Source organism: Symsagittifera roscoffensis, chromosome 2 (genome assembly GCF_963678635.1).
Source record: "Symsagittifera roscoffensis chromosome 2, txSymRosc1.1, whole genome shotgun sequence".
NCBI classification, from domain to species: Eukaryota; Metazoa; Xenacoelomorpha; order Acoela; family Convolutidae; genus Symsagittifera; species Symsagittifera roscoffensis.
In genome coordinates, this window is record NC_087063.1 from 84,302,996 (window position 1) to 84,318,643 (window position 15,648).

The following is a 15,648-nucleotide window of genomic DNA, read 5'->3' on the forward strand; positions in this document are numbered from 1 at the left end:
AACTTGATATTTGTCAATTGGCAAACATAGAATTGAGAAAAGTGACAAGTTTAGAAGCATAATTAACTAACTGACCCTTCTGTTGTGTTTTGTTCACGAGTATTCCCACAATGGGGTCTGATATGGCGTCGAAAGCACGGGCGACGAACAGCACCACACTCACGTTGCGGGCAGTGATGCCGGCAGTCTCCAGCAGAAACAGGTTGATGAAGACGGTCGAGGTAACAATGGGGAACACCAAAGGGGCCGCACCCATAGCCAGTGCCAGCTTCCGCAGAATATGCAGTCTGTCTTTAGGGTCAACTGGCGGCTCCGCGTCCGACCCCGTATTGGCAGCAACTCCATTCGTCTGCTCATTTGGTACCACTCCATTTCTGTTACTTCTGTTTGGACCCGGATTGGGGTTCGAATCCGGCTCGGGTCTGTGTGTAGTTTTTGTGCCTTCTCTTGTGCTGTACTTTGGCGGCGAGGGAGGCGGCCGTCTTGGAATGTCGTTCGGTATAATATAGGGGGGAGGATTGGATGACCAGGAACCTTGACTACCAGGGTAGTGCTGTTGGGCCGGTGGCGATCGGGAGGTATATTTATAGTGTTGGGAGTTTCGATTTCTGGGAGGGGGTGGTGGAGGGGGTCTGTCGGGCGCATAATCGTCCGGAGCGCAGTTTGGGTAGTACTTCGAAGCAGCTGAAACAAAAAAAGCAACAAGTACTTCGAAGCAGCTGAAACAAAAAATAGGCCTGCCGGCCTACTTTAAGACATCTAAAAGTTTTCTGCAAGTGTCTTTGGCGCCAATATTTAGTTATTTTAAGTGCGGAGCGCGCCTTGACAAAAAAAACTTATTTTCTGGTCAAACTTTACCAAAGACTGGATAAAAACGCCTTTTTGACCTGTTTTTTATCTAAATTTCTGATCTAAATTTTGATCAGAAAATCATTTTAGTCGACCGAAAAAAAGGTCGATAAATTTTTAGACGTTTTTTTTCGAAAATCCGCCCCCCCCCCCATTTTTCAAGAAAATCCAAAATCCGCCGCTCTCTGTAGCTTTTCTTACACAAGTTATCTCCAGTTTCAACGGTTGTTTCATTTATTGAGCGGAGGTCAAGACGAGCTAAAATTTATTTGCAACCTCGGTTGAATAAATCTGGATTCGTATATAACACAACGCTCGCTAGCTTGCTTGTGTAACAACAAGGAGAATTCGGAATCATCAAAAAAGACAAATTTTAATAAAATGGGAAACAAGCCAGATATTTCAGTGGAAAACAAGCCGATCAAAGTAGACAGACAGACGATATTCTAAAAAAGACCATTTTTTTTATTTGCTGGAATTGAACTCCCGCCTTTCTCGTCTCAAGCATGAGTGTTACCCAAGTAAATCACAAGCAAAGTTTTTATGTGCAAACTCTGTGGCAAAAACTCTTAACGGGAAAAAAGTTCTCGTACCTGATTGCAACTCCCTTGTCTATTGCAAGAGTAGCAATACGTATGTTAATCAAGCTGATTTTTTTGGAACCTTTGAAGCAGTAACATGAATGAAACATTTCTGCTGTAAGCAATCATTCTTTCGAAAAACTACTGATTTGAGTCCTAATGACCGATTTTCGATACGCCCACTCCTCTGTTCATAACTATTGTGTTTTGATGGACAAGTCTCTTTAAGTAATTTTTAAATCTGTCGGTCAAAAAACGGAAGCGATGAAATTGTAAAAAAAAACCTCTAGGCCATTTCAGGGAGTGAATCAGGGATAAAATTGGGCATTACAGAGTAAGACCCGCTGCCTTTAGCATGAAGGTCGTTGGTTCGAATTCCACTTTGGTCAGGGTTGACGGGTCCCAGTGTTATCCGCCTCCGAAAGAGATGACATCCATCTCCCTCACGTAATCAAGACAGCGAGTAAAAAAGAGGGGACCAAAACGAGGACAGAATACAGGGTAAGCAAAACGTCTCTAACCCACTAAAATCGCCTCTACATTTGCCGTAGAAGATTTACACAAGTGCAAATTTGCTTAATGAAGAGAGCTGTAATGAAAAAAAACTTCCAGACTGATTTAAAACTTACCCATTTTAAGAATGATATGTTGGGAGTCCGAAAATGGTCGGAAGAGTCGATTCCACTGTCAGCTGAGAGACGGAGGAGGAATCGCTGCAGTGCCAATAATTCAGTTATGAGGCGGAGTCAACCCAAATGGGGGGAGGAAGCGACTGATGACGCCTTGATTGGATGTGAATGGAATTGGTAACCCAATAATCCGTTGACTAATCATCTTCTTCTTCAGATTTGAGTAAGTTCAGTCTCCGATCAACTGTAAAGGTCACAAAAAGACGCTTCCACGAACGCCGATGGTTTTTTCTGCACAGATTTTGTTCAATCTAAACATAGTTTTTCTGTCAGTTCCACGAAATAATCGGTAACTAGCGTTTTTAACAGCCTAAAATGTTTGCCTTCAGCAATTAGAGTAATTTTCTACTGTTTCTTTATCTATTCAAATGGTGAAAAAAGGGCATTAAATGTCAGCTAATAAAATATCTGCTATATATTGGTATGTTGGTACAGCAATATATTCCATTCTGTACGTAAAAACAACCAATGGTTTCTGCATTTTATAAAAATGAGAAGGAAAAACGTCACGCTCTTTTTCCCGCCAGCTGAAACGTAGAAAGGTATGCAGAGACACGTTTAATTGAGAAGGGAGAGTTGGGATAAATAATTTTGTTTGATTGTCGTTTCAGTTTTCCTCCATGCCATAAATGGTAATGGTAAGCTATACTCACTCGATATACTCGCAAAATAAAAAAAAACAATGAACTTTTCAATTTGTGTATGTTTATTATTATTATTAAGCTGCAGTGTTTTTTTCGTTTTAAAACGGCAGAAAAATGGAAAAATAAACAGACTGAATTTTCAACTAGAGCTTAAAAGAAGATCAAAACCTCCAGTTTTAGCTGATACGCGAGAAAAAAACGGAGGATATAAGTCTACAGTCGGAAAAAGCACAGCGGTCAGCATTGCTTCTCGAAACGGCACTAAAACTACCACCTCAAAAATGAAGAAAGCTAAGAAACGCCAATCTGAAAACAAGGATTTAGTTTGTTCTATTTTTGTGAAAAAACGCCGCCGTCAGATGTGCAAATTTATCATACTGACAAGATTTGGTTGGTAGAAGGTAAAAAGGGGTCAACTTAAGCAATATAACTGCAACACTTCTTTCTGATTTTCAAAACATAATTGCCCGAGGCTCCATTTTTCTTTTGAAGTTAAAGAATACGCAACAGAAACTGAGAAGAAAAAGCATTTATTACGTTGGTAAGAACAGAATGCGTAAAATCAAGTTTTCAGTGTATGGAAATTAAAAGAGAGACAACAACTAATACCCTAATCGAAAAGGGGAAGGAATATTTCCAGACAAACCTTCTTTTTCGTCTTCAAATCAATCTGCACTACCCACTAGCTACAAATGTGGAAATCAAATAACTACCACTGTACTTGAGGCTGCTAAACCGTATCAAATAATAACTGATGCTGTCTTCAAAAACGACCAACAAATTAAATCAATTTGAAGGCCTGTCTGTTATCATATTTATGAATGCGTATGTGTATGTGTAATAAGACATTAGTGAGCGATGGCTAATAGAATGATTAAATAGTAACCCAATTTAAGAAGGACTGAATTTACCCTTAAATAACCTTAGTACATGTACAACGACCCAAAAACCAAAAGTGAAGACAAATCACAACCGGCGGAATTCTAAACGAAGGCTAAAGATAAAATATTCAACATCCCCCTATAAAAATCTCCACCGGTCGAGCCCAGTTAACTTCAGTTGCAAACGTGAACAAAGGTTTGAAGAATGGCTTCGATTTCCTCACAACTGCCAGCACTAACCCACTACCTCTGCCTTGAAAAGACCTTGAGAAAGTTATTCACGCTCAATAGGTGGTTATTAATCTCTTTGTCTTCACAGAGGGGGGCTCAATGTGATTTGGGGTCTCTTAATTGATAGAAGTGTGAATCAAAACAATATATGGCAGTTGGAAAAACAAATTCTAATTCAATGGCAAACTGGAAAAAAATCTAAAATCGAAAATGGGAGCAGATTAAGACCAAAGTGAATAGGAAAACTTTTGCATCAATCGAGCTGGTCTGTAATCTATAATTAGTTGAAGAGGATTCTGATTAAATCAATCTGATATAATGAACTGCTTCTGCTATATGTAGATGCAATTCTGTCCACATGTCTTGAGAAAAAAGTATATGAGAGGTCACAAGGCTGAGACGTCACGTATTGAAATTTCTTTTCCCCCCATCCGCAGACCCGTAACAGACTAATTTGACAGATGAAATGTCACTGTTTGAATTAGCGACCAGTTCTTTGTTGGCATTTCCGTCCAATTCCTCCACTAGGGATCAATAACTCAACGCACTATAGACTGACTACTCCTACAAAATGTTGTTTATAGTTTGAATGATGAGCTGAAGCATATTCAAAGAAATTTTTTGACAGGTAGAAACTTAATTTTTCGTCAAAATATTGATTATTTAGAAAATATTGATTTCAAATCTGAGCATCAAAGTTTCAACAGTCAGCTCTATTATCAATAAGATTAAATCATATAAAACACAATTGAAATGATGACAATTTGGAGCTGTAACTTTGTTCGAGAATAACATGAAACAAAGTTTGTTTGTCCTCGGAATTCGGAGATTCCAGCCCACTTAAGACTTGTAGACTTGGTTTGAATGACAAGGCAGGGCATCTCAAAAATCCCATTGACGAAACAAACACAGACCCGGTTGTTATTTGAAGTGCAATTACTAATTGCCTCAAAAGAGGTCAAATTCTGAGAGTAAATATCAACATAATTTTACTTCGAAACCATTAGAGCCAAATGAGTTCAAGCGCAGATATACTTTTAAACGAAACTAGCTGAGATGGCTTCAAAATCTCAGCTCACAGAACTGTTTTTCAGGACGTTATAAAGAGTATTTACTTCGTCGTAAGAAGAACAAGACTGCTCGTATCAGGGCGAAGCCCTGAATGTTCCGACTGCCTTTTAAGTTTTATGGAGCGGTAATAACAAAAAAAATTCAATGTAATAAAATAAAATGAATTTTTTTTTCTAAAATTTGAAAGTTTTTAAAAAAAAAAAAATAATCAGCCCCCCACACGTCATAATAAGTACTAAGTGATAAATTATGCTCCTATTACAAATCAATTTGGGCATATAAGCTTCCTTGAACCATTTTGGATTGTTTTCTAAGACGGATTAAACCTCGCTTACGCGTTAATAGTGCGAAATATATCGCGCGTTAATTGTCCCAAATTGGCCAAAATGGCAATATTTAAACCACCATAACTTTACGAAAAGGATCACAGGTGAAATATTTTTTCAAATTTAAGCTCAGGACAACAATATCTTTCGACTGATATAAAAAAAACTCCGTCAAAAATGGCTAGTTAAAAAGTTGAAATTTGTCTGAAGAAAAAAAAACCCACACCGAGCACAAATATTCCGTTACTTTCGTATCGAAAAACGGAAAAATAACAAAGTCAACAAACTCAACAAAAACTTGAAGGAACCTAACCAAATAATTCTTCTTGTGTTCCAATAAATTTTGAAAAACAATTGCAATGATACATAACTTTGCAAGACATTCACGATTCAACATTAAACGATATGACAAAGAAATGCTGAGCAAAAGCAGCCAGTCTTTGATAAGACGAAACACCTTTAAAATTAAAGCGCTGAAAATTATCTTAACAAATAAATTTGCAACTAATTTGCCAACAACTCTGAAAAATTTTCTAAGCAAGATTCAGTAAAAGTGAGTAGAGACCATTTCTACGTCGTTGTGTCATCTGAGACCGGTCGTAGTGTAAGAAGCACAGAACGGTCCGACTGTAATTATCATTAAATAGTTCCATAAAAATTGAGATCGATTCTCGAAAAATAAAATTTCAATTTTAAATTTGAGTAAAAATCCTCTAATTAACTCATGGATTACAATATTTTTTTATCTAGAAGCTTTAATGGTTGACATTTTTTTCAAATTGAAAATAAAAACAAGATTTCTCGCATCAGAGCAAAGCCTTGAATGTTTTGACTGCCTTTTAAGGTTGATGGAGCTATAATAACATTAAAAAAATCAATGTAATAAAATAAAATGAAAATTTTTTTCTAAAATTTGAGATTTTTTGAGAAAATCATCTCCCCGCACGCCATATGAAGTACAAAAGGATAAATTTCGCTCCTTGTAGCAAATCAATAATGACAAATAAGCTTCTTTCAACCAATTTGGAACGATTTCTAAGACGGATTAAAATTCCGCTTACGCGTTAAAAGCGCTTAATATATCGCGCGTTGATTGTCCCAAATTGGCCAAAATGGCAATCTTTAAACCCCCATAACTTTACAAAAAAGGATCACAGGTGAAATCTCTTTTCAAATTTAAGCTCAGGACAACAATAGCTTTCGAATGATATAAAAAACTCCGTCAAAAATGGCTAGTTAAAAAGTCGAAATTTGTCTGAAGAAAAAAAAAACCCACCCCGAGCACAAATAGTCCGTTACTTTCCTTACGAAAGTCGGAACAATAACTCTTTCAATAATCGGTCTTTTTCATTGTATTTTTTATGATAGTTGCGGTTGCAGCGCTTTGTGCTACTTGCACAGCAGCGACAGGTCCATCTAAGCGTATTCAGTAAACTTTCATTTTATTGAACAGGACAGGAGTTTAACGTAGAAATGAGGATCTTTTCCTAACATGAGTTTGGAAAATTTAGGTAAACTTTTCTCGATTTACAGTGATACATGTTGTTCTTGATATTTTCGTTTCAATTTTTTACTGTGATTAATCAATCAACGTTAAAAGGTTTATTTTTAACCGAGATAATCTCAAATAAAACCGATTCTTTGTGTCCGTTTGCAACTTTTGGGCCACTTTCAAGACCACGAAAATTAAAGAAAAATACTCGCAGATTGAATATCTTTTTGATTTTCAGCTTAAGAAAATAGTTCCTTTCAGATGGAAATAAAACATTCAGAAAATAGACAAAAAACAAATTTTAAAAGACGTTAAAAGCGAGCTTTCAAACATTGAAATTTGTCTTAGAAAAAAACAGAACGAGCTTTATTTAAATTCGCCTGTATTATTATCCTCAGAATTGATTGTTATTTACGATAGGTTTATTAGCATATATTACAATTCAAAGAACAAAAATTGAGAAAATGGGCTGCTTGGATGGGGAAAAGTGAACTTGCAGAAGAACGCAAGCATATGCATGCTTAAATATGATACAGCACTTGATCTTCTACGATTTTTCTATGCGGTATCTAAAACTGCACAAAAAAGCACAAGTACGCACTAATTTTTTTCCGACTTTTAGAGAGTTCGAACAAAATTCCTCGATTCAAGCTTATTTTCTGAAAAAACATGAACTAAAAATGCCGGACCAAAAACACGTCGAAAATTTAAAACATTTAAAAAGTCTGAAACATGAAAATGAAGCATTTTTTAATTACTATATTTTAAAATTAAAGTAATAAGCAACTCCTTTGCTTCAGGCCAGACAACTGACATTAAAATTTGAAGCCTGCTTTTCGATCATTCGACTGTTAAACTGTCAGCCACAGCACTTTATTTTGAAACTTTCCGGGGAAATGATACTAATTATTAACAAGACTGCTCGTATCAGGGCGAAGCCATGATTGTTCCGACTGCCTTTTAACGTTTATGGAGCAGTAGTAACATAGAAAAAATAAATGCAATAAAATATATTGAAATTTTTTTTTCTAAAATTTGAAGTTTTTTATGAAATTATCCCCCACAAGTCATGTAAAGTACAAAAGAATAGATTTCGCTCCTTCTAACAAATCAATAATGGCAAATAAGCTTCTTTCAACGAATTTGGAACAATTTCTAAGACGGATTAAATTTCCGCTTACGCGTTTATAGCGCGAATTATATCGCGCGTTAATTGTCCCGAATTGGCCAAAATCGCAATGTTTAAACCCCCAAAACTTTACGAAAAATGATCACAGGTGAAATATCTTTTCAAATTTAAGCTCAGGACAACAATAGCTTTCGAATGATATAAAAAACTCCGTCAAAAATGGCTAGTTAAAAAGTCGAAATTTGTCTGAAGAAAAAAAAAACCCACCCCGAGCACAAATAGTCCGTTACTTTCCTTACGAAAGTCGGAACAATAACTCTTTCAATAATCGGTCTTTTTCATTGTATTTTTTATGATAGTTGCGGTTGCAGCGCTTTGTGCTACTTGCACAGCAGCGACAGGTCCATCTAAGCGTATTCAGTAAACTTTCATTTTATTGAACAGGACAGGAGTTTAACGTAGAAATGAGGATCTTTTCCTAACATGAGTTTGGCAAATTTAGGTAAACTTTTCTCGATTTACAGTGATACATGTTGTTGTTGATATTTTCGTTTCAATTTTTTACTGTGATTTATCAATCAACGTTAAAAGGTTTATTTTTAACCGAGATAATCTCAAATAAAACCGATTCTTTGTGTCCGTTTGCAACTTTTGGGCCACTTTCAAGACCACGAAAATTAAAGAAAAATACTCGCAGATTGAATATCTTTTTGATTTTCAGCTTAAGAAAATAGTTCCTTTCAGATGGAAATAAAACATTCAGAAAATAGACAAAAAACAAATTTTAAAAGACGTTAAAAGCGAGCTTTCAAACATTGAAATTTGTCTTAGAAAAAAACAGAACGAGCTTTATTTAAATTCGCCTGTATTATTATCCTCAGAATTGATTGTTATTTACGATAGGTTTATTAGCATATATTACAATTCAAAGAACAAAAATTGAGAAAATGGGCTGCTTGGATGGGGAAAAGTGAACTTGCAGAAGAACGCAAGCATATGCATGCTTAAATATGATACAGCACTTGATCTTCTACGATTTTTCTATGCGGTATCTAAAACTGCACAAAAAAGCACAAGTACGCACTAATTTTTTTCCGACTTTTAGAGAGTTCGAACAAAATTCCTCGATTCAAGCTTATTTTCTGAAAAAACATGAACTAAAAATGCCGGACCAAAAACACGTCGAAAATTTAAAACATTTAAAAAGTCTGAAACATGAAAATGAAGCATTTTTTAATTACTATATTTTAAAATTAAAGTAATAAGCAACTCCTTTGCTTCAGGCCAGACAACTGACATTAAAATTTGAAGCCTGCTTTTCGATCATTCGACTGTTAAACTGTCAGCCACAGCACTTTATTTTGAAACTTTCCGGGGAAATGATACTAATTATTAACAAGACTGCTCGTATCAGGGCGAAGCCATGATTGTTCCGACTGCCTTTTAACGTTTATGGAGCAGTAGTAACATAGAAAAAATAAATGCAATAAAATATATTGAAATTTTTTTTTCTAAAATTTGAAGTTTTTTATGAAATTATCCCCCACAAGTCATGTAAAGTACAAAAGAATAGATTTCGCTCCTTCTAACAAATCAATAATGGCAAATAAGCTTCTTTCAACGAATTTGGAACAATTTCTAAGACGGATTAAATTTCCGCTTACGCGTTTATAGCGCGAATTATATCGCGCGTTAATTGTCCCGAATTGGCCAAAATCGCAATGTTTAAACCCCCAAAACTTTACGAAAAATGATCACAGGTGAAATATCTTTTCAAATTTGAGCTCAGGACAACAATACCTTTCGAATGATTTTTAAAAACTTCTGTCAAAAATGGCTGTTTGAAAAGTCGAAATTTGTCTGGAGAAAAAAAACCTACCTCGAGCACAAATATTCCGTTACTTTCGTTTCGAAAGTCGGAACAATATGTCCGTTTTTGTACACAATTTTGCAGGGCAAATTATTTTGATAGATCCGTTCACAACTGATTTTCACCCAAAGTATTAAAATCGATTTGTTTTAGAGAGTCTTTGCCTAACTTGCCATGCCACACAAACACCGCATTTCATGCTAGCAGACAGAAAAATAACATTTCGCAACACATTTTCTTGAGAAGGAACTGAATCTCCTCATAAAAATAGACAAGACTGCTCGTATCAGTGCGAAGCCCTGAATGTTCCGACTGCCTTTTAAGGTTTATGGAGCAGTAATAACATTAAAAAAATTACATGAAATAAAACAAAATGAAATTTTTTTTTAAAAAGGAAATTTTTTATGAAAACTATCCCCCCACACGCCATATAAAATACAAAAAGATAGATTTCATTCCTTGTAACAAATCAATTATGGTAAATAAGTATCTTTCAATCAATTTGGAACGATTTCTAAGACGGATTAAAATTCCGCTTACGCGTTAAAAGCGCTTAATATATCGCGCGTTGATTGTCCCAAATTGGCCAAAATGGCAATCTTTAAACCCCCATAACTTTACAAAAAAGGATCACAGGTGAAATCTCTTTTCAAATTTAAGCTCAGGACAACAATAGCTTTCGAATGATATAAAAAACTCCGTCAAAAATGGCTAGTTAAAAAGTCGAAATTTGTCTGAAGAAAAAAAAAACCCACCCCGAGCACAAATAGTCCGTTACTTTCCTTACGAAAGTCGGAACAATAACTCTTTCAATAATCGGTCTTTTTCATTGTATTTTTTATGATAGTTGCGGTTGCAGCGCTTTGTGCTACTTGCACAGCAGCGACAGGTCCATCTAAGCGTATTCAGTAAACTTTCATTTTATTGAACAGGACAGGAGTTTAACGTAGAAATGAGGATCTTTTCCTAACATGAGTTTGGCAAATTTAGGTAAACTTTTCTCGATTTACAGTGATACATGTTGTTGTTGATATTTTCGTTTCAATTTTTTACTGTGATTAATCAATCAACGTTAAAAGGTTTATTTTTAACCGAGATAATCTCAAATAAAACCGATTCTTTGTGTCCGTTTGCAACTTTTGGGCCACTTTCAAGACCACGAAAATTAAAGAAAAATACTCGCAGATTGAATATCTTTTTGATTTTCAGCTTAAGAAAATAGTTCCTTTCAGATGGAAATAAAACATTCAGAAAATAGACAAAAAACAAATTTTAAAAGACGTTAAAAGCGAGCTTTCAAACATTGAAATTTGTCTTAGAAAAAAACAGAACGAGCTTTATTTAAATTCGCCTGTATTATTATCCTCAGAATTGATTGTTATTTACGATAGGTTTATTAGCATATATTACAATTCAAAGAACAAAAATTGAGAAAATGGGCTGCTTGGATGGGGAAAAGTGAACTTGCAGAAGAACGCAAGCATATGCATGCTTAAATATGATACAGCACTTGATCTTCTACGATTTTTCTATGCGGTATCTAAAACTGCACAAAAAAGCACAAGTACGCACTAATTTTTTTCCGACTTTTAGAGAGTTCGAACAAAATTCCTCGATTCAAGCTTATTTTCTGAAAAAACATGAACTAAAAATGCCGGACCAAAAACACGTCGAAAATTTAAAACATTTAAAAAGTCTGAAACATGAAAATGAAGCATTTTTTAATTACTATATTTTAAAATTAAAGTAATAAGCAACTCCTTTGCTTCAGGCCAGACAACTGACATTAAAATTTGAAGCCTGCTTTTCGATCATTCGACTGTTAAACTGTCAGCCACAGCACTTTATTTTGAAACTTTCCGGGGAAATGATACTAGTTATTAACAAGACTGCTCGTATCAGGGCGAAGCCATGATTGTTCCGACCGCCTTTTAACGTTTATGGAGCAGTAGTAACATAGAAAAAATAAATGCAATAAAATATATTGAAATTTTTTTTTCTAAAATTTGAAGTTTTTTATGAAATTATCCCCCACAAGTCATGTAAAGTACAAAAGAATAGATTTCGCTCCTTCTAACAAATCAATTATGGCAAATAAGCTTCTTTCAACGAATTTGGAACAATTTCTAAGACGGATTAAATTTCCGCTTACGCGTTTATAGCGCGAATTATATCGCGCGTTAATTGTCCCGAATTGGCCAAAATCGCAATGTTTAAACCCCCATAACTTTACGAAAAATGATCACAGGTGAAATATCTTTTCAAATTTGAGCTCAGGACAACAATACCTTTCGAATGATTTTTAAAAACTTCTGTCAAAAATGGCTGTTTGAAAAGTCGAAATTTGTCTGGAGAAAAAAAACCTACCTCGAGCACAAATATTCCGTTACTTTCGTTTCGAAAGTCGGAACAATATGTCCGTTTTTGTACACAATTTTGCAGGGCAAATTATTTTGATAGATCCGTTCACAACTGATTTTCACCCAAAGTATTAAAATCGATTTGTTTTAGAGAGTCTTTGCCTAACTTGCCATGCCACACAAACACCGCATTTCATGCTAGCAGACAGAAAAATAACATTTCGCAACACATTTTCTTGAGAAGGAACTGAATCTCCTCATAAAAATAGACAAGACTGCTCGTATCAGTGCGAAGCCCTGAATGTTCCGACTGCCTTTTAAGGTTTATGGAGCAGTAATAACATAAAAAAATTACATGAAATAAAACAAAATGAAATTTTTTTTTAAAAAGGAAATTTTTTATGAAAACTATCCCCCCACACGCCATATAAAATACAAAAAGATAGATTTCATTCCTTGTAACAAATCAATTATGGTAAATAAGTATCTTTCAATTAATTTGGAACGATTTCTAAGACGGATTAAATATGTGTTTCGACTTGCGAAAATTGTGATGTAATAGTTGTGCTTACGGTGGTTTTTTTTTCAGACCATGTTCGACGTTTTAAATAGCCTTTTTGACCAGATTGTTGCATCGTCTAAAATATATTGATGACTTGAACTGAGATTAAAATTTTCGATCGGTTGTGCTTAATTGCAAAGTTATGAGGGTTTGCAAGTTGCCATAATGGTCAGTTTAAAATAAGCAACAAACGATAATTTTCGTGCTATCAACGCGTGAGCGGCAAAATAATAGTCAAAACCTAAAATAAATTTAATTAAATTTTAAAATTTGATCAGTTCATAAAATCAACCAAAGGTCAGCCAAAACAACTAGGGCGCCGCTTTGATACAATCAGTCTTTTCTAAGTTTTTAATGCTTATTTTCAGCTGTTTTCAAACTTTGTTCCTGTTTTGCTAAAATTTAAATTAAAAGGTGGCTTGCAAGTTTCTTTGCAAATTTGTTGAAAAAATTTTGTAATTGCTGAAGGGAATTTTTTAAGCCAAGCTCATCATAGACTATCTGTGCAACTTCTGGTAGGTGATCGCAAAATTTCCATTACGCATTTAGGGCAATTTCAAAATAATATTGAAACGTCGCCTATTATTGTTCTTTTTTTAAATGTTGCCTACGGCGCAGTAAGTTCGGCCAAACCAGGTCTTTTTAGTGGTTTGGGAGACGTCAAAAAACCAATTTGGTTAACCTAAAAGTCAAAATTTTCGAAATTACTTTTGAAAACCCTTCCCTCGAAAAAATCCTAGATCCGCCCTTGTTACAGATGATATCAAAAAATCGGGTCAAATTTAAATTGACTCATTAAGAGAAAAAAATCACCCTCAATTATTCCATCATTTTCTTCGAAAGTCGGAGCAACATTTTGAGTTTCGAAGCTGAAATTGTACTAAAATCACTTCGAAACTCTTAAAGAGTACGTATTATTAGCAAGACAAAAGTACAGAGCTGGCATTTGAGCAGCTCAGTTTTTCCCGGCGTTTAAAAGCTTAAAATGCAGTAGAAAATAAAGTTTTTTTTTCAGTTATTCTCAATGTTGTTATCCTAGATAGCAACTAAAACGCTAACACAACTTCACTGGTCTAGATTGCATCCTATTGTGTTGTTATGTTACCATGGTAAGAATTGAGTCCAATTGAACTCCACTTGCTTTAAAAGAAAACAATACTTTTTTCGTTTCCTGCAATTAAATGACACTAATTAGCATCTCAGAATTTAGTTGAATCTTCATTTGAGAGCATCGAACTTGAATTTTTGCACCAATGAATGTTTTGTTTGCAAAAGCAAAAAAATAAGACCTCTTTTGCGAAGAAAATAAACAGCTGAGTTTTGAGCAAAAGCTATTGCAGACAATATGAAAACAACTACTTTGAAATGAAAGCAAGTTCACAAAAGGTTGCGTACCCGACCTTCTGAGCTAAATGAACACACGTTTTTTCATTTTGTTCATCAAAACTAGATCCGATATATTTCAGGCGAGTGCGCCTTTTAAATAAGGAAAGCATCTGGTTTTCTGCAGAAAAGAATCCATACCGCAGTAACAAAGGCAGAACATTTTTTGAATTTTTTAAATGAAAATTCCGGGGACTTCGAGGAAAAATAGTTCATAAAATTGAATGTCATTTTTTTAAACAAATTACGCCGTTCTCAAGGTTTCCATTGTAGCTCAAAGTATTATCAACAATTCAAGCCGATCACTTCAAAAACGCTTCAAACAGTGATCCTACTGATTTGGATGGGGTTCTTTTCAAGTTATTTAACTGCTCATTTCAATTAAAAGAATTATGCGGGAAAAACAAACTTGTGGTTTTCGACTAAAAAATAATTCAATTTTCACATTGATGCTTAAGACAAAAAATCACCAGAATGAATGTTTTTAGGCTAAATTTTTGCAATTTTAGTTACATTGAACGACCCACAAGGAATCGCTCCATTAAAAAAATTAATCCAAGTTTTTTTCGAAGTGATCAGTTAGAGAATCAACTATGTTTCCATGATTCACTTGTGGTGCAACACAAACAAAAAACATAGGCCGACAAAAATTTAAAATGTTGAACCAAACTAGGTGAACCAAAACTTTTTGCATGTCGCAATGAAAAAAACAATTAGAGACCCAGCTAAGGCTGGATAAACGTGTTTGATTTTGTTTGAAATTGTAATACTGATGTGGGATGAAATGATTAATTCCAAAAATTAGACTTCGCCTAAAATCTTAGTTGTTTCTCTAAAGTAAGTAGGAAGAGTGAAAACTTTAAGATAAAGAATTTTTCCCAAAGACATAACACTTTTCTTACCAAAAATTAAACCGTCGCCGCTTCTGCAGGAAAAATTCTCGCAACCGGTTCTTTCAATTGAAATTTTTATCTCAAATTTCAGCCTGTAGTTTTTAAAAACATCCAAAAAATTTCTAAAAAACGGTCAAAAATCAACAACTTGGCCAAAGCCAATTATAAATGTAGGCTTTCAACAACCTGTTTTTTTTATTAAACCTATAATATCAGATTTTGCAAAAGAAAAGTCCAAAAAATGGTCAACCAATAATAGGTCAAATAGTTATACCTTTTGGACAAAAATAGGGCGTAGCCGCTTAAGCAGAAGAGATTCACGCAGCCTCTATTTTTGATTGAAACCAAAACCTCAGATTTAGAGAGGCAGTTCTCGAGAAAAAAAATGTGAAGTTTGCAAAGGCCATAAGTTATTGTTTGAAAAACGTTTGGGCGTATTTGCAGATGCAATAGCGTTCACCACAACCTGTTTATTGAATTGAAACCAAATCTCAGAAATGAGAGGGTCATTTTCAACGAACGTCAACAAGATTCCAAAATTTGTTAAGATAAAGCAAGTTGAAATTTTGTAAGAAAAAATGTTTACGGGAACAAAGTCTAGTTCCCGATTACAAGACATAAAATTCAGGTAACCAGATTTATTTGAAACAACTTCAAAAGCCTCTGCAAAACTTTAACATATCTTCC

At 34.8% G+C, this 15,648-nt stretch overlaps 1 protein-coding gene across 1 annotated transcript in view; it reads right to left on the reverse strand.

Moving 5' to 3' along the window:
- LOC134840687 (sodium-dependent lysophosphatidylcholine symporter 1-B-like) overlaps positions 1-3,364 on the reverse strand; it is a 33,250-nt gene extending 29,886 nt beyond the window's left edge. The window contains exons 1-2 of the mRNA XM_063856659.1: positions 2,060-3,364; positions 76-684 (exon numbers count right to left, since the gene is read on the reverse strand). Of these exons, the coding sequence (XP_063712729.1) occupies positions 76-684; positions 2,060-2,063 (613 nt within the window). The 5' untranslated portion in view covers positions 2,064-3,364. The remainder of the gene's footprint in view (positions 1-75; positions 685-2,059) is intronic.
- Positions 3,365-15,648: the final 12,284 nt, after the last annotated feature.